At 33.8% G+C, this 18,689-nt stretch overlaps 1 protein-coding gene across 1 annotated transcript; it reads right to left on the bottom strand.

Annotated features, from left to right (window-relative positions):
• Positions 1-251: 251 nt before the first annotated feature.
• Positions 252-17,228, bottom strand: LOC128994692 (uncharacterized). Its single transcript, XM_054419416.1, has 5 exons — positions 17,172-17,228; positions 15,470-15,572; positions 14,631-14,830; positions 1,702-2,307; positions 252-918 (listed from the first exon to the last, which is right to left on the bottom strand). Exons 2-5 carry the CDS (start codon positions 15,555-15,557, stop codon positions 865-867), a joined length of 948 nt encoding a protein of 315 aa, XP_054275391.1. The 5' UTR covers positions 15,558-15,572; positions 17,172-17,228; the 3' UTR covers positions 252-864.
• Between the last annotated feature and the right edge of the window lie 1,461 nt (positions 17,229-18,689).

Raw genomic sequence — 18,689 nt, 5'->3', positions numbered from 1 at the left:
AAAATATATTTACTGACCACGAGGCGCAGTTAGGTCCCATAGAGTGTATTAGTAGTAGATAATAGATATTTTTACATACAAATATTTTACATGGTACTTATTGCTAAGTACATGTTATTAAGCTACAAAAGGCAAACCCATGTCTACGTAGTTCCTTGTTGCAACCAGGGTTTTGAAGTAGATCCAGATTTAATCCTATCTCAGTTGGCCATAGTGCTAAAGTTTTTTTTATGGGTTTCAAGAATTCCATACATTGCTTTAGTTTTTATTGAAATATCGCAAACAACAGTATGAACGTATACAAACAAATATTTACAACTATATAGAAATATTATACAATCAAGCAAGGTACCCATCTCATTTGATAGTAATAGTAACGGAAATATTAATAATACATGGTATATATTGTAGATGGTCCCTTGTTATTATTATCTTAGCCTTAGCCTATTTATCAGGCATTTTGAACAACCGTTTTGAAAACAACAGCTATAACATATAGGCCTACCTTAAAATAAAACAAAAATTACAATATTCAGAAATACTGCTGTTAAGAGCACTCTTCAAGCAAATGTTTGCGATCCATTATGGGAAATATTAGTTTTCAGTCTCATATAACTGCATTTCTTTTAAAATATAACTAAAAAACTTTTACAATTACATGGAAAATATGTGTAAGTCTTAGAAATTACTGTGAGCCTAAAATACCCGTAAAGAGTTGTTTTACATACAATATTACTAAATATTTATGCAAAACACATGGAACAAGTCAGCCTTATAAGTTACTAGGAACCTAGAATACTCTCATAGAGATTCGTTTTACACCTATATTGCATATTCACATACAGTGGTGGAAAAACTGATGTTTTAAAAGTTTTGGATGGTGACCTTAAGGCTCCCATCTCTTGGATCCCACGATACCTGAAAAATTATTAAGTTACATTTAGTAAGTTTTTACATACTTTTTACAATTTAAACCTCAATAACAGATTATAATGGTAGGAATAGAGTAGAGCCTTGATAACAAGTTTCTCATGACGATTATCAAGTAAGATTTGTAATCAACGTTGTCTTCTTATAGAGGTTTGCAATAATATGTCATTAGGGGTGGTAATATAGAATTAGGAGTATTTACATATGACACTGGTTATCATGGGTTACTTATGGAGGGTCTTCTTGTTAAGGTTCTACTCTAATACCTAAAATCCACAAGATATCCACAGGAATATTGACATAATGTTTGCCTATTTCCTTGACTTTCAATGACCAGAATATTTTCCCATGACTTTCCATGACTACTATCCCTTACTTTCTTGAATGTGGACACCCTGCAGAATGTACATAATTTTAACATGTGAGACAGGAACACAGTACTGTTTTCCTATTTATATTTCAACCGAAATGCCAGTGAAGGATGAGTGTAGATGGAATGAGATGCCCCGTGTATCCATGTTACCAAGATAAGCTTTTTTTACTTAGCCAAGACCATCGATTAAAACCTAAAGATTAAGGACAGCTGGGTACAGTTTCCGACTGAAAAGCTATTGACTTTTCTCAGAATCAAACCATCCACCTTCTGATTGCCAGGCAAACACTATAAGCACAGAGCTCCCAAGCCAGGCTTTTACACCCAGTAAACTTCATGTAGCATGCACATAGGGTTGAAATATTGATTATAAATAAAATACATATGGAACAACCTACCTGTTTACCATTATATGAGTGTTGAAAGAAACACCCAGAGGCAATACACATGTATGAACCATTTTCATGTACATGTGGCTGGATCCTTGGTGGGCTACGCCTCAAAGTCTGAGCCCAAACTTCCTCCTGAGCCACGAGCCTGTCATCATGAGCCTTCCAATGTGTATCCTTCCGAGGTCGGATTCTACTTTGATTTTCTCTAAACAAAGACTCTGGAGAGTGGTTGGAAAAGTTATCTCTAAATTGGGTTTCCCAGGTAAAGTGGGTCTCTTTGTTGAGGTTATTGTTATTATTATCATCTCGGAAGTATTTACTGTTGATACGGTATCCTCTGTTGGAATGGTCTTTCATTAAGGGATATTCTTTGTGATGGTTATATTTGACGGGAGTGGTTTCTCTACGAAAGTTGTTTTCTTTGTAATGGTGATATTTGGAGGTGTTTTCCCAGTTGAAGTGGTTTTCATTCACCGAGGGATTTTCCTTTTTGTAATTGTTATATCTGACAGAGGGGTTTCCTCTTTTGAAGTGGTTTTCTTTGCTGTAACCAACCCCAGGAGAGCGACGCTTCTGGTACGGTTCTGGTGCATATTTTCTCTGCGGTACAAACTGTGAAACAGAAAATTTAGTTTTAAAATTATATCAGACAATAGGACTGCTACAAAATGTGCATCATATTGTATGATAAAGATCTTGTGTTGGAAATTTAGCAGGTCAGAGGAAACAGCTGATTGTAAAGAAACAGTATGGGCAATATGTCAAGACGTCACTTGACTGAGATAGAGCTGATTACAGCAACTGCAGGTAGTCACAGTCTGGAAATTAGTCTCTGAAGACAAAAACATTTAAGTGTGCTGTGTTCTTTACCCAACTTGTCCATTGTAAGATCACTGTATGCTTTACAGTTGTTAGTAATTTTTAATAAAAATAATAGGTACATAATAACAGCTATGTATTCAACACTTTATATTTTACACATTTTTTTAACATTACAATATGTGAAATATATATAGACAATAGACAATAGACAATAGACAATTTTCTTTATTTGTGATTTCTTTAAGAAATACAATGGCGTCAGAAAAATTCAGAATGATTAACATTTAGATTAGAAAGAAGTTACACTGACAATTGATCTGCTATTAGGCTACATCAATTTTTCATATCTCTTGGTAAAAAAATGATATATAAGGACTCTTAACACAATATGTTTTTACAAAATTCTAAATTAACTTATGTCTGTTTTGCTAACATATTGTGCATTTCTGGTATTATATCTATTATATTATTAAAATGATACAATCAAATTTTATGTAAACGGTTAAGGCCATTTACCAAATAAAAATATAGGCATATGGCACATACAAATGAAGCTTAGAGTGTGTAGATTTGCCGAAAAGTATTGATATGGACGAATTTCCTAAGGGCTCTGCCCCACAGGCTGATTTCCAAAGGGCTACGCCTGCCATGCTTCCTAAGTTTACATGATTTAATTTAATTTAGTTAATGAAACAGCTGGTCAATACAATGAATGGTGTTTGTTTATTTACTCGAAAAAGATGTTTGTGAAGCTTTATGTAGATTTAGGAGGGTTATGTTTGGTTTTAAAGAAAGTTTGTATACGTTTTGTATAGAATTGCGCAAAGTTTCATTTTGTAATTTATATAGTAAGCTAAATGTAAAGAGGCTTGACTAAAGTTGAAGAATTATGGTAAAACATGTCATTCGTGAAGCATCAATATGAAGCAATTTATGTTATTGCTACACTAAGGTATGTTGTCATATTCTTTTGGATCTATTAACATAAAAAGTAGGGGTTTGAAAGTAAGCAGGTTTACACTTTTAAATCAGTTTATATTTTCAAACTAAATCATAAAGTTGCCGTATTTTAAAACACACATCAGGAATACTTTAATAGCTCTCTAGGTCACATTTTCTTCCCGTTGCAAAGCACGGGTATAGCAGCTTGTTATATCTATTACTGGTAGGCTTACTTAGTTTTAACTGTATTTCTAGGAAATGCTGCTGCTTTGTAGCCTTATATTTTTTGCCTCATATAAATAAAAAAAAAATTGTTATGATTTCCAAGTTATAAAAATGATATTTTACACTTTCAATCCAATTTAAATTTAGCTCCACTGGATCAACTCTTATCTACTGTGCCATGAAATCCCAGTTTTAATCCGCTAATTTACAAAATTGTACAAACACAAAATTGTTGAATTTACAGGTTACTCGTTGTACAGGTACACATCGGCAACGTCGCAGATTCACACGTGCTCCCGCCCGGGTGGGAAATATCGTACAAACACCAGGCGGCCCGCTACCAGTCACGGGAGAAGGTTTTGTCTACAAATATAAATCTGTTTAAAAACCACCTTTGTTCGCATTATAACATCTGTCATATTGGTGTTATTTCTTGAGTCACGGCAAACACGATGGTATTTTGAACGAAATTTTCAGCGTCTTATTAAGGATGTTAGTATATGTTTTAAAAATTAACAGCAGCATAAAAACTATTGTGAATAAATTTTTTTAAATGCATGGAAATGTTAACAATGAACCTACCAATAAGCCATAAAAATTGGCAGAGTGGTTTGTTTACAAATAAATTTAAACTTCAGTGTTAGTGCGGAGTTTCTTAAAAACCGGTACTTTTTAGGATCTTTCAACTATATAAATTTTTCTGGTACGGTAATCGGAAATTTTTTTAATTGACACCAGGTAAAATGTATTTAAACCAGCTTATATTTAATTTTTGTTTCAACAAAATCAAATAATTCATCTCAGATATATTTAGGCTCAAACTCAAGTGCACATAATTTATTTATATTTAAAGGTGATACAAAAACTTGTCATCACTCTGTTTTCAATACAGTAGTTCAAAAACAAATAGTGATCCAAATAGTCATAGTGACAAATAGTGATAGTTGACCTTTCCTGACATAAACATTACTTTCGATACACAAACATAAGTTACAACTGAAGTAACTAACTAACTGAAGTCCCGGCTAGGTAAAAACACAGTTTGTTGATGTTCAATTAGCTGAACTTTACACTAAAATTTATTGTACAACAATTAATGGACAGCAATTAATGGATAACGAAATATCAGATCTGATGAAGTCTGATGAAGTAGTTTTTCCAGTGTGATAAAAGTATAGTTTACTACTAAATTTAAAAGTGACCTATTTGTGGCGAGATAAAGTTAAAAAGAGCATGGTAAACACATTGAGAAATACACTATAACTGTACTAAAAAATAAAAATTATATTCATTAAAAAAATATATAGGCCTATTCCACTTCAAGTTAAAAAAAGAGATCATCATACTTTTCCCCAACTAACCTCGAAGCACTTGTGACAAATGCTTTAATTTTTTTGTTTTGGGTACAAACACAATAAACATTTTAACGCGTTTCCACCCTTTTCATTTTTTTCAACTTGAATGACTCAACTTGAACTTATCATTTGTGCACTCTTTGTAATTTACAAGAGAAAGAAGATGCTTTTAATTTTATCTCTGATTGTCCCATTTTAAATTCAATAAGGAAATTTTATTTTGGCTGTCCAATTTTGACACAGGAACAATATATAGAGATATTGAATGGGTGGGATTGGCGGGCCTTAAGTAATTATTTAAAAGATGCTTGGTCTAAAAGATGAGGGTTAATCCAAGAATTCAATTTGTGAGAATCATTTTCCCAAATGTCATTACTTTTAAAATCTTTTTTATTATAATTTTTTAGTTTCATTAAGGCATCAAAATTGCATTAGTAAGATAGAAATGTATTATTTATATACCAAGAATCGTTGAAATTTATATACAGTATATTAATTTGATCAAATATTGCAAAATATTGCTAGAATGTAGGCTATTGTTATGATTCTAAAAAAGGAAAGTTTACTTATATTTTCATTATCATTCTTTTTTAACTCATGCAAATATACATAGATGTATGAATCCATTTAGAAATATGTGTATTGTCAAAAAATGAATTGTGTTATTATTTGATTTTAATCTGATTTATGAGAACAGTTTACATTAGTCAATTGTTGTACAAGTGCTAACCAGGTACGCCAGCCGCAACAGACGGGCTTTTTGTCCATTGTTGTATTTAGTGCTAAGAAGTTATTGTTGTACACTTATTTGTAAATAAAAGCACTTTTTCATTTCATTTCATTTTTCAATTTGTTGAAATATGTCACTTAAGATTGGTCACTTGATATCACACTCGCCCGCCATTGCAAACAAATATTATTAATCTACTCCTACTTAATTAAAACTGTTCACCTTAATAACTTATGTATTTAAAATATTTAACTGTATCACTAATATATATATGACGACAAGACAACTAAGAAACTAACAAAAAATTAACACCTGTCACGGCCAGATATTGAACATCGACTGAAGTGAAGACATTGTTTTGACACTTGAGATTACAGTACATATCAATCGCCAAACAAACATTCCTCCTTCCCACCCTTCGGTGCTTGGGGTGTTGTTAGGCCGGCCACACACAGAACCGGACAAGGCGGGGTGCGACAGGGCATTTTGCCCCGGGGCGTCTTGTGCGACGGGAATTGCACGGGCGCTTATGGAGCTCCACACACAGGACCGGGCGAGGCAGGGCACGTCAAAAAGACGCCCCCGGGCAAAATGCGAAGGTCTCCAAAATTGTGCCCCGAGGCAAGTTGCTGCCGGGCAGAACTTTCTGCGCATGTGCGTTGATGTAATTTATTACCTTACGTGATAATTTTGGTATGGATTATTTTACAACCGATACAATTTACATATATGACTGTAACAATTTATACGACCAAAGATTACACATTTGATACGACTATACAGTGCTATTACTACAGTGGTTGAGAAACTAATACTTAAATCTTGGTATTGATACTGAGGAAAGAGAGGGCCAACATACATATTAAGGGTTTCAAAAACCACTCCTCTGGAGGTATGACTTTGAATTTTGTTTTCTATTCTGCTCCCAAGTAAAAAGTTGGCTAAATCGGCTCAAGGCTCAGAAAAAAAATCCTATATGAATTTTCTGGTTTACGTGGGCTAAACTTTTTACTTGACGTGCCCTGCCTCGTTCTGTGTGTGACAGCAGCAGGACAGGGCAAGTCAGGTTTCTCGTCATGCCCTGCCCTGCCCGGTTCTGTGTGTGGCCGGCCTTATTGGCTGCCATTGGCTCGCCCTCCAGGACCGCTGCATACCAAAGCGACTGGACTTTGACTTTCTCTTTCCCCACCCCCCCAAGAGCGCTGACCCCTCACGTATTCATGCAACACGCAACCCTCACTGAACACGTAAAATAAATAACCCGTACTGGAAATACTTTCGCCTGACCAGAAAAGCTAACGATTTGAAACTAGCGAATATATTATCTATTCGTTGACTATAAAAACTAACTGAGTAGAAGTTATTTCCAGCTCTTTTTAAAAACTAACAAATAAAATAGAAGTTAGCCAAAAAAACGAACGAATAGCGCAATTTGTTAGAATTTCTATTCGCTATTCCCAAGTATGCTAAGTGATAATACCGCAACCCCTAGTTCTAGGCTGAAGTAATGTGAAAAACAATCCCAGCCTCGTGCCTAGCGTCCTAGGACAAAAAAAAAGTACCGCAATCTTCCTGCGAGTCTAGTCCTCTTAAACCGATGTGCTCATAAAAATTGTCTGGTTAAAGAGATGTTTATTCCACCGAGTGTAGTCCGGTTGAACCGATGTCCAGTTAAAAGGTGTCCGGATAAGAGTTTAGCCAACTGTAGAAATAAACATAGTAGGTAAACATTAAAAACGGGGATTTTCAATTCTGTTTTATTTTGAGTCAATTTTTGTCTGACTTTATTCAAGAAATGCATGAATAGTAAATTGTAGGAAATTTGATTCCTTTCGGAATGTCACCTTAGACCAAAATCTATTTCCATACCATTTGAAAGTTATTTGCAAAAAACGTTAAGCAACCTCCCAATTCATAGTGGTGAAAAGAGTTGGAGGTTTCTTTTTAACTTTGTACAATTAAATCACAATTTTACTGAATCAATTTTGTTAGATAATTTGTTGTTGGAAGGCATAAACTCTTTAATTTGCTTTTTCATTCGATGTATTATTTATAGCGGTAAGTTTAATAGTAGGCATTTACAAGTTACAAAGCGTTAAACCCCCGATATTCATTTATAAACACCTGGTCTACAGTAACTTCTTACAGCCAGAGCTAATATTTTACTTGAGTTCAAAAAAAAAAATAACAAAGCACTTTTTACTCCTTATTTAACTTCTTGACCATCATGGTAATGTTATTAATTTACTGAAAGTTAGTTATAAAAATGTTCAACTGATTTCCTTAATTCCAGCTGATTTGTATTTTTCCTAAAAAAAAGGGCTACGTTAGCCACACAACTCAAGGATTAAAATCATCCGTATCCTTTTTAATGCAGTACAGCCAAATATAGTAACTTATAAATAATATACCATATTATAACTTAAATAGTACCTTATAAATGTGATGTTGAAAGCGAATAGGGACCTCTTGTGGGCGATGCAAAATTTTCAGTAGGCCTACTGCCGTATAAGTAATTAAGGTTGAAAATATTGAAATTTGGTTTTTTATCGATTGCTATACCTCAATTAACATAGAACAGGACAGTATCGGTTAAAATACCGAATTGAAGATGTAAAAGGTTGAAATAAATCTTTTTCTTAGCCTCTGCACGGTCTGAGAAAAGTGACCTCTTGTCGCTCAATGTTATTTTGCCATAACGACAAGAGGCCCCATTTCTAATATTCACTTTATAAACAAACTTTAGTCCAAAAAATTAATTGTTCTGCATTCTAGTGGAAATTTTGAGAACTTCCACAAATTCAGTTTACGGAGAACAAAATATCTCACAAATTTTGCGGTCACGACAAGAGGTACCTTTTCTTATTTTATGGAGAAATAACATAGGGCCGACAAGAGTTCCTTTTTCTGAAGGGCGATTTTTACAACATCAAATCAAATCAAATCATGTTTATTAGCACATAAACGTACAGAGGTTTTAGATAAATGTACAGGTGCTTCGTCATTTTTCTTATACTTAGTCTAATATTATATAATGTCCTTTTTTACAATGTATTTAATTTATTAATAATAAATAAAATAGTTTTTTAACATTTGAGGAACTCTTTAAATAGACTAGTCAAAAGGTTTAATAAAAAAGATAATGTCAAGCTTAAAACTAAATAACAAGATTTATAGAATTTAATTATAAATAAAACATAAAAAATGTACAACACATGTAATTTTAGTCAATAACGAGGTCTTCATTAAAATTTCACAACAAAAACGATATATATAAAATATGTAACATTTAAAAATCAACAAGATTAACATGGAGAAGGAACTTTTTACTCTATAAAATATTATTGAAGTAACAGGACCTGCTTATAACACTTGAGAGTCATTTAGAAAATCGTCAACTTTATAATAGGCCTTTCTGATCAAAATACTCTTAATGTTATCTGCAAATTGTGCTGGACTCATTGCTGTGTTTTTTAAGTGATTTGGAAGTTTATTGAACAATTTAATTCCCATGTAATGAATACTTCTTTCTAAAGATGTCGTAGAATGATGAGGGTATATAAGCAAATTCTGGTTTCTAGTATTGTAATTGTGGCTATTTTTTTCTATAGAGTACCAATTTAAATTATTTTTTACATGACACAGAACCTCAAAAATGTAGATACATGGTACTGTAAGTATTTTTAAACTTTTAAATACTTCTTTACATGAGCTTCCAGGCTGTTTGAGGATCATGGCTCTTAGGCATTTCTTTTGTACTTTCAATACATTTTTTATTAAATTTGTTGCGCCCCATAATGTTATTCCATATTTCACTAGCGGGTAAAAATAGCCATAGTACAAAATAAGTTTTGTTTCCATGCTGATACAGTGTGTAAGGCAACTCATATTAAAACAAATGCTATTTAATCTCTTACATAATGGTACAATATGTTCATGCCACTTCAGATTTTCATCACATATTACCCCTAATAATTTCACAGACTTCTGATTCTTCAAATCATCATTGCCAACTGTAACCTTAATTTCACCCTCTCTATATTGCATACTTCTGAAGTGAATTATATTTGTCTTGTCTGCATTCAGCAACAGTCCATTTATTTTAAACCAATTTTCTAATTCTTTTATTATTGTCTCTGCTGTAAATTTAATTTTTTCTGTGCTATTATCTCTAATTAATGCTGTAGTATCATCTGCAAACATTACTATATCTGTCTTTATATTCATTGGAAGATCATTAACATATATTACAAACAAAGCTGGGCCTAAAATTGATCCTTGAGGGACTCCTGAATTTACAGTACAATATTTTGATTCATATGTCATGTTATCTATACTTAATGATGTTTTTTGCATTCTTTTAGTTAAATATGATCTAAACCATTTCAGACTGTACCCTCTGATTCCATGTACCTCTAGCTTTTTTAACAGAACATCATGGTCTACACAATCAAAAGCCTTTGACAGGTCACAACAAATTGCTGCAGTGGTCTGTGACCTGTCCCGTGCCCTGTAAATATTGTCAGTTAGAGAGATGAGTGCTGAGTTGGTGGAATGAGATTTTCTAAAACCATGTTGACTTTTGGTTATTAATTTATTTTTCTCTAGATATTCCTGTAATTGAACATTTACAGCTTTCTCAAATATTTTTGAAAAGACAGGTAACAATGAGACTGGACGATAGTTTTCAATCAAGTTTTTATCCCCTTTCTTATAAATTGGCCTAACAATTGATATTTTTAGTTTTGATGGAAAATCACCTGTAAACAGTGACTGATTAATTAATGTGCAGATTGGCATAGCTATATAATCTTTACATTCTTTGATTAAGGTGACAGGAATCTCGTCCCAACCAGTAGATTTTTTATTTGGTAGTGATTGTATAATCTTTAAAATTTCATGAACATTTACTTCTCTGAATTCAAAAAACAAACTTTCTGGGTTTATCCCCGTTTTGCAACTGTCAACTGCTTTTTCTGGTGAACTTTTAATATTCAGTTTTTTCCTAATGTTGAGATAATGATCATTAAAATAATCTGGAATAACTTTGGGGTCTTTTATTATGGATCCGTCAATTAGTACTTCTGTCAAAACGCTCTTTTTCCTTGTATTCATTCCTAGCTCATTCTTAATTACTTTCCAAGATGCTTGACTTTTACACTTCGCTTGTGTGATGTACTTATCATTTGCCCTTCGCTTTGCTGCTCTAACTACTTTTTTGAATATCTTTCTATAATTTCTGTAATAACTTTGCGCCTCGGCACACCCACTCTCCTTAGCCTCTCTGTGGAGACGCCGTTTGTTCATACTTGAAACTTTTATCCCCTCTGTCACCCACTGTATTTCTTTTTTATTTTTTACCCTCGTAGGTCTAGGTGGAAAAACTTCATTCATGGTCAATAAGAAATCGTTTAAAAAATTGTTGTAATTATCGTTCACACTTTTCCCAAGCTCTGCCTTCCATTTCAAGTTTTTTATTTTACTCTTAAATTCAGCTTTTTTACTTGAAGTAAAATATCTTTTAAAGGTTTGTTCTTTAATTTTGATCTTATCCTTAAATCTGGGTAATGTGGCCCATATGGCACTATGATCAGAAAGACCTATATCCTCAACATGAATTCTCTCTATCTGATGTTTCTCATTAGTAATAATATTATCAATACAAGTTCCACTTCTAGGTCTTGTTACCTCCATAACATTGACTTTGAAACCATTAAAATGTAAAACATTTAAAAATCCATCAGAAGCCTTATTATCTAATACATTTATATTACAATCAGTAGCTATCAATACATTTAACCTTTTCCTCCCTTTCAACTTATTTAATAAAAACTGCATATTTTTTAAAAAAACTAGCTAATGTGAACTTATATGGTACTCTATATAAAGATACAATTATTGTAGGCTCAACAAAATTTAGAATTTCAATGATGGAACATTCAAAATAAAAATCTTCGTTAAAATTTTTAAGGTCATTTCTAACTTTATATTTTATACCTGCATTTTGTTTTAATAAAATTGCTGAACCTCCTCTTGCACCATTCTCCCTAGTATAGTAGTCTGCTAAGCAGAAACCATTAATTTTATTTAACAGTTCTATATTTTCTTTAGATAACCAATGTTCATTTAAAGATATAATCAAAGTATTTTCTTTAACTTGATCCAAAATTAAGCTTAAGTCATCAAATTTTTCTTTTATTCCTTGAATATTTATATGCATTAAAAAGTCAAAGTTATTTCTATTCTTTAAATCTAAACTAGAGCTACCTAACCTAATTTGGCTGGTGTTGTCATCTCTTGGTCGTTTCCCTGTGGATGTGGACTCCTGCGGCTCGTCTCTCTGTCTGTGATGGGGATGACATCCTGCGACGTTTCTTCCCGTGCCTTGTAGAAGTCATCATTGTGTTGTGGTGTAGGGGCATCATTCGTTGCTGTAGTAGATTCAGAAGTCGCTTCGATGATTTTGTTGGCCAGCCATCTCTTACCAGTTCTATTTAGGTGTTGCCCGTGGTTTGTGTGATGTTTACGCTCAGCTGAGCTCACCTTTACTAGTGTTACATTATTGTACTGACAACACATCTGCTCCAAAGCTTCATTCGTCCTCCTGATTTCCTTGTTCACGCAAGACCATTCTGCTAAATCATGTCTTACTGGAAAATCTGCAACTATTATTTTTTTCTTGTTGTATTGTAAGATTGTTCTTGATATACTATCAAGGGCACGCTGTGCCTCGTTCCTAGCGATGTCATTTGAACCAGCCATTATTAGTAACGAGTCATCTTTTTTAAGCTCCTCTCCGTCAATATTCTTCTCAATTAGGATTTCATTAGCACAGGCTCCTGGTCTTACAAAACCTACTGCCTCAAACAAATTTGTGTTTTCATTCAGGTGGTGCGAGAGATCCCTGCCATGGCTATCTGCACACAAAAGCATTTTTGTTTTTTTCTTGATTTTTTTTTGTTTGACATTATTGATTCCAGTTTTATTTGTTTGATTCATGGTTGTGGATGGAACTATTTCTATGGCATCTTCTTGACTGTTCTTGTGGATTTTAGAAAGAGCATCAAAGCGATTATTGAGATTGATTGTAGGTGTACTTGTGGTTATTTTAACTGGAGATTGCCTTTTTTTGGAGATTTTCACTTCCTGCCAGTCAGATAAACTTTCAGGTTCAACCCTAATGTTTGATTGAGTAGCTAGAGGGGGGAAACAACTTAAACAAGTAGATTTAACATTTTCCACAGAATATACTTTTTTTTCTAAATTATTATTTTCAGTTTTTAAGAGTGATATAATAGTTTCTAGTGTTCTTATTGATGACATCATGTTGTTTGTTTCTTCTCTAAGTATTTGACACTCCATGCATTTGTAATTCACTGTTGTTGTTGGATTAGAAGTAGGCCTACTGCTATTATTATTTTGGATCCGTTTTTCTTCTTCTGCTTGTAATATTATCATTTCTTTCAATTCCTTTTCCTTTTTTAGTTTGTCATCGAGGATCTTTATTTTGTTCTCCAACTCAAGTACTTTGTCTCCATGAAACTTTTTCATTACTTCCAGTTCTTCCTCTTTTTGTTTTAAATCATCTTCCAATTGAAGTTCGAAAAACGAGCTTTTATTTTTTGCGTCATGTAACTGTTGCCTAAGGTTTTCATTTTCTTTTAACAACACATTGTCTATCTCCTCTGCTAAAGACACTTCCTCTCGTTGAATGTCGTTTTCCAGATCTGGTTCATTTTTTTGTGTACTTTTTAGGCATTCAGTACATTGCCATTGTTTTAGTTCTTCAATTGAAAATTTTTTTACTCTTGAATAATTCAAGTTCAAACAATTAAAATGGAACCATTTTTCACAGCTATTGCAAAATATTGCTGATGACCTCACCCCTTTAGAGCAAATTCCACATAAAGTTCTAGACATAGTTTAAATATACTTAGAAGTCCTACAATGTCTATATAATTTAATCCAGGTGTTAAACACTCTTTTTTATAGAAATTATCAGTGCAGTGTAAATAAAAGTTAAATAAATAATTGTTGCCTACTTGAAATTTCTTAGTAAAATATGTTTCTTTTGTTTATAAAATTTTATAAGAAAATATTATTCAGTTTATTTTTTGAGTAAACAAACCAAGTAGTGAAGGTTCAAATCACAGATAAACTTGTTATCTTTGCTGACTGAGAAGAGTCCACAGCTGATATCAGTACCTGAGGTGACCTTGGCCTTGCCTGGATTTCCTTGCTTCCTTATCAAACCAGTCTAATCCCGAACTCTTTGCCACTACGATCTTGTTATCAGTGTTTAAAACTTATCCTCCCTGACTTCCCTTTTAATTCACTTGGAAAATATAAAAGGTATGTTTTAAAAATCACTGAAAACTGTAATTAACAAAAATAGACTTATTATAATCGCAGAAATATGAATTTTTTAGAGAGCTAATTTACTAGTGATCACTGGTATTCACTGGTTTCAAAACTGAAAACTGAACATGCTTTGATAAAACAATTATTTTGATGAAAACTACAATGAGTTAAGACAAATATTGGCATTGCCTCCAAAGAGGACATTATAAGGTTTCTTTTGATACCAAAATTGTTTCTTAAATACGTAAAAAACTGTTATTATGTGTATTTGGAATTTTCAAAATGGTTTTTCTCAAAATGGCCCTTTTCCAAAACAAAATTTCAAAGTCCTATAATTTTAACATAAAAATTCTTAGATGCATGGGACTTGCAAAAAGTAATTCAGAATTTAACAAGGAATTCAAATACATATATAACCCAAAATCGAAAATTCCCGACTAGAGGTCCCTATTCGCATTCCACATCACAGATTATGTTCAAACCAAATACTGATTGATTACCTTTTTTTTTATTTTGGGTTTCTGTTTTGAGACCAATTCAGAGATGTGTTTAGACTGGTTGCTAGTGGCAGCTTCAACCGTCGCATAACTGCCTGATCCGCAAACCTTCAACGATGGTTGACTTCTCAGAAACTCCTCCAGGGAACTGTAGCTGAACTGTCTGTACGGAATCTGATTACCGACCAGGCTTTCATAGTCACCTGGAAAGTTATGTTCTGAGTTTAGTTTGTTGATATATTATTTCCTTAAAACATCATACCTTTGTGTCAGTTTTTTACAACATAAACTACTTCAAAATTCAGCACAAGGGTGCTCAGAGAGGGGTGGAATGCGAAACCTCGTGTCAAGAGAGGCGATCAGGCGATGTTGATGGCCTATAACAGGACTTTTCTATATTTCTAACAGTGTATGAAAACTGAAAATTGTTTAAATAAGTTGATTTTTATTTTATTTGCTTGGATGTATTCACAACCCAGGAAGTGGGACATGCTCTTATTTGCCCTCCATATCAGGAGATGTTACAAATTTTGCTGCAGTAGCGAAATATTATCTAGATAGGACTGCGATAACGGATCATTGTCATGACAATATGATATGGGCATATAATTGACTGCAGTCTCATCAAAAACGCAGGGAGGTAAATAATCCCTAAATTCTATTTTTACCGTACGGTAGGCCTACTTAAAGAAATTTCTGGTGACAAGTGAGCTGGGCTTTACTGAATAAAAAAAATTGCAGGCCTATATTTACACTCAAGATTTAAAATGTTGGTTTAAAATAGGTAAGTCCATAAAATTAGGGCACAGTCTTTAAACAAATTTAGTTTAAAAAATACTAACCAGAAAGTGTTTTCAGAGAAAGGGGTCCTTTACTGGAAATAACACAAGCTCTGATGTCGCCAACGATTTCAGCTAAATCAGCCATCATAAAAACAGGACCTCACTGCAAAACATAGAGTAAAATAGATTATAAGAAGGGTATACTTTCCTGTTAAAGGGAACAGTCATTGATTATCAATGATTTCTTTTCAATAGCCTACATCGATCGATATTTCATTTTTTGATCTGATATAGGCCTATAATGGATATTAAAACAAATTGAAACATATCAGTTGATTAACTTACTGGTACAATAAATAAATATTGTTCAGTGTCAACAAACCATTGAGGTACTTAGCATTTAACATTGAATTTATACTAGGAACAAAAGTACCAAATAGTTGTTGGAAACATGTTTGAAAAATAAAACTCATAGGAGGATATCCTCTTCCCCTGCCGTGGTTTGAGATCAATGGCTGGTTGGTTAACTAATTTAGGCATTGTCACCCTAACCTGTTGATGTATCATCGCTTAAGATAGAAGACTCAGTCAGGTTTGGTAAGCAACACATCTGGAATTCAGATAACACAATAAAATAGGCTACTTATTCAGTCGGAGAGGCCCAACAAAAACAAAAGATGGATGTTTGGATGGAATAAATTTGGTGGATTCCTATTTGGTTGAAATAAAAACAGGTTGGTGGTCTCAACCTTGTATTTGCCCATCTACGTGGGCTATAGACCTGGGTGTGGAATGTAGCCAACGAAGCAAGGGGTGAGCCAGTAAGTAGGCCTACCAGAGTGAAAAGCACTGATAAATTATTGGCATACGAACCCACGAAATCACAGCAGAAAAATATAAAAATAGGTACCTACCGGTAAGATACCTAGGCATCAAGTTAACTTAAATCAATAGGCTAAATTAGAAGGCTTATCCCTAAAGTCGAAAGAGAAAACAAATTAGGCCTAGGCTAGTTAGTTTGGTACAGATTAACTTAACTTGGTTGTGTAAAATCAGCTGGATGGATTAAAATAATATCTCCCATCGTAAAACCAAATGCCAAGTAGAAAAGAGCTGATAAACTTGGGTTACACCTATGTTCAGACCAATCCTCATAGAAAGGTCCAAGTTTAGCCTAACTTAATTGGATTGGAAAAAAGGTCTAACAGTAAAAGGATGATTAGATTGATTCATTGATTGAGACCATGGGAAGAATAAGCTACATAATTTTGCCAAATAGGCAACAGCACAGAAAACGTACTACTATAACCCAGAATGCCAACCGCATGGTAAAAAGCATTAAGCGGTTTGAGAGAGCTTTGCCTGTCAATCCGTAGGCAGCGCCACCAGCGTTGCCATGCAATAGCATAGCAACGCTGGTGGCGCTGCCTACGGATTGACAGGCAAAGCTCTCTCAAACCGCTTAATGCTTTTTACCATGCGGTTGGCATTCTGGGTTATAGTAGTACGTTTTCTGTGGCAACAGTGGTCTAATTGTACAAACATAATTCATATTGACATGATGAACTCACAAGTTGAATCGCAATAAACTTAACCAAATAAAATTTTGGTAGGCTAGTGAGAGTAACAGGTAACCTCATTTAATTAAAAAGTGGTAGGCCTATACAACTTTCCAGCACAGACAAGTTTCTCTATTCTTTGATCATGTAGGGGTTGGGCCTAAGAATACAGTCAGGAACAATCATCTTGTAAAAACACTTACCCAATTTCAAATTGATAACACTGTCTTGTTGTTGGACTTGATGAACAGTTAAGGAACACTGTAACGAACTGAACCCATCAATACAATTTTAATTACTGTAATAAGTAATACTAAACATAAAATCAAAATCAAAATCCTAAGCAAGATTAGTTTGGCTGGCTCGCACGTTTTCACGTTTTGAATTTTGTGGTGTTTTTTCAAATTTTTATGTTTGTTTGGTTAAGTTATGCCATGTTGGCCAACACTGACAAATAAAAACTACGAAATGACAAGATAGTTCTGTCAAGACAAGATAGTACCTGTTGATTATAGACACTGGAATTTATTAAAAAGTTCTCAGTATTCAAATTCAATGTATCAATAAAGTATGATCATGCTGGATTAAATGGGTCGCCGGAATTTCATCCCCCTGGAATTTTACCCCCTGGGCAGAGCTGACGTCACTATGCTATGACGTAGTAACCTGAGTGGCCAAAAGTTTGTTCGCGGCCGGAATTTTACCCCCGCGGATTTGGAAGCCTAATGAAAATAGCCAGGGCGTTATTAATTAGATTAGCGATAAAAACCGGAATTTTACCCCCGTCCATATAACTAGCGTTTAGACAACTGAAGATGTACGGGCTGGATTTTTACCCCCGGATTTTTACCCCTGGAATTGTACCCCCGGATTTTCACCCCCCGGAATTTTATCCCCTGGCCGATTTTAGAAATTGAATGATTGATTTTCTCATTTCTTTTTTTAATTAAATGTAAACATTTCATTATTTAGTAGCCAATCTTTATTCATTTTTTAATTTTTGTAGTTGTAAAGAAATGTTCGAAGCAATTATCACTCAGTTGATTGTTTATACGCCATATTAACCAACTGTTGGCTTCAAAGATCGAATCCTAATACAGTACTAGAATCTCAAAATTAAAATTAAAAACCTGTTCGATTAGTTAATGTTAGCCTACAAATAAATTAATATAGGCTACTTCATAACAAAATGTTTACTATTAAATTAAAACAGAATGAAGATAATTAATAATTCTCACTAATTTATATATCTGGTCAGGGGGTAAAATTCCAGGGGTAAAAATCTGGGGGGTAAAATTCCGGGGGTAAAAATCCGGCGGTAAAATTCCGGGGGTAAAAATCCGGGCCGTACACTCTAGGTTTGTATAATTTGATGTGTTCTGATTAAATTCACAACCGTAAAAATATATGTTCAATTCCGCGTTTAATCCATCGAATTGATGTCGCGAAACTCGAAAGTCCGCGGCTGGAATTTTACCCCCTGGTTTGTGACGTCACGTTTGCCCAGGGGGGGAAATTCCAGGGGGATAAAAATCCGCTACCCCGATTAAATCACTCTCTATAATCTATATAAGATTCATCTAAAAAGACCCATGAGTTTTGAATAGAAACTACAAGTACCTAAAACCATAGATAAACCGAGGTGACAAAATATGACATTATTATGAATCATTATTATGGGCCATGATGCAGCTAGTGGGGCCTTGGTGCAGATGTATCAA

This window comes from Macrosteles quadrilineatus, unplaced genomic scaffold (genome assembly GCF_028750875.1).
Source record: "Macrosteles quadrilineatus isolate MER2022 unplaced genomic scaffold, UCM_ALF_1.0 Scaffold_5__1_contigs__length_97177068, whole genome shotgun sequence".
Taxonomy (NCBI): Eukaryota; Metazoa; Arthropoda; class Insecta; order Hemiptera; family Cicadellidae; genus Macrosteles; species Macrosteles quadrilineatus.
The sequence above is the reverse complement of the archived record's forward strand: the minus strand, read 5'-3'. Positions and strand labels throughout refer to the sequence as shown.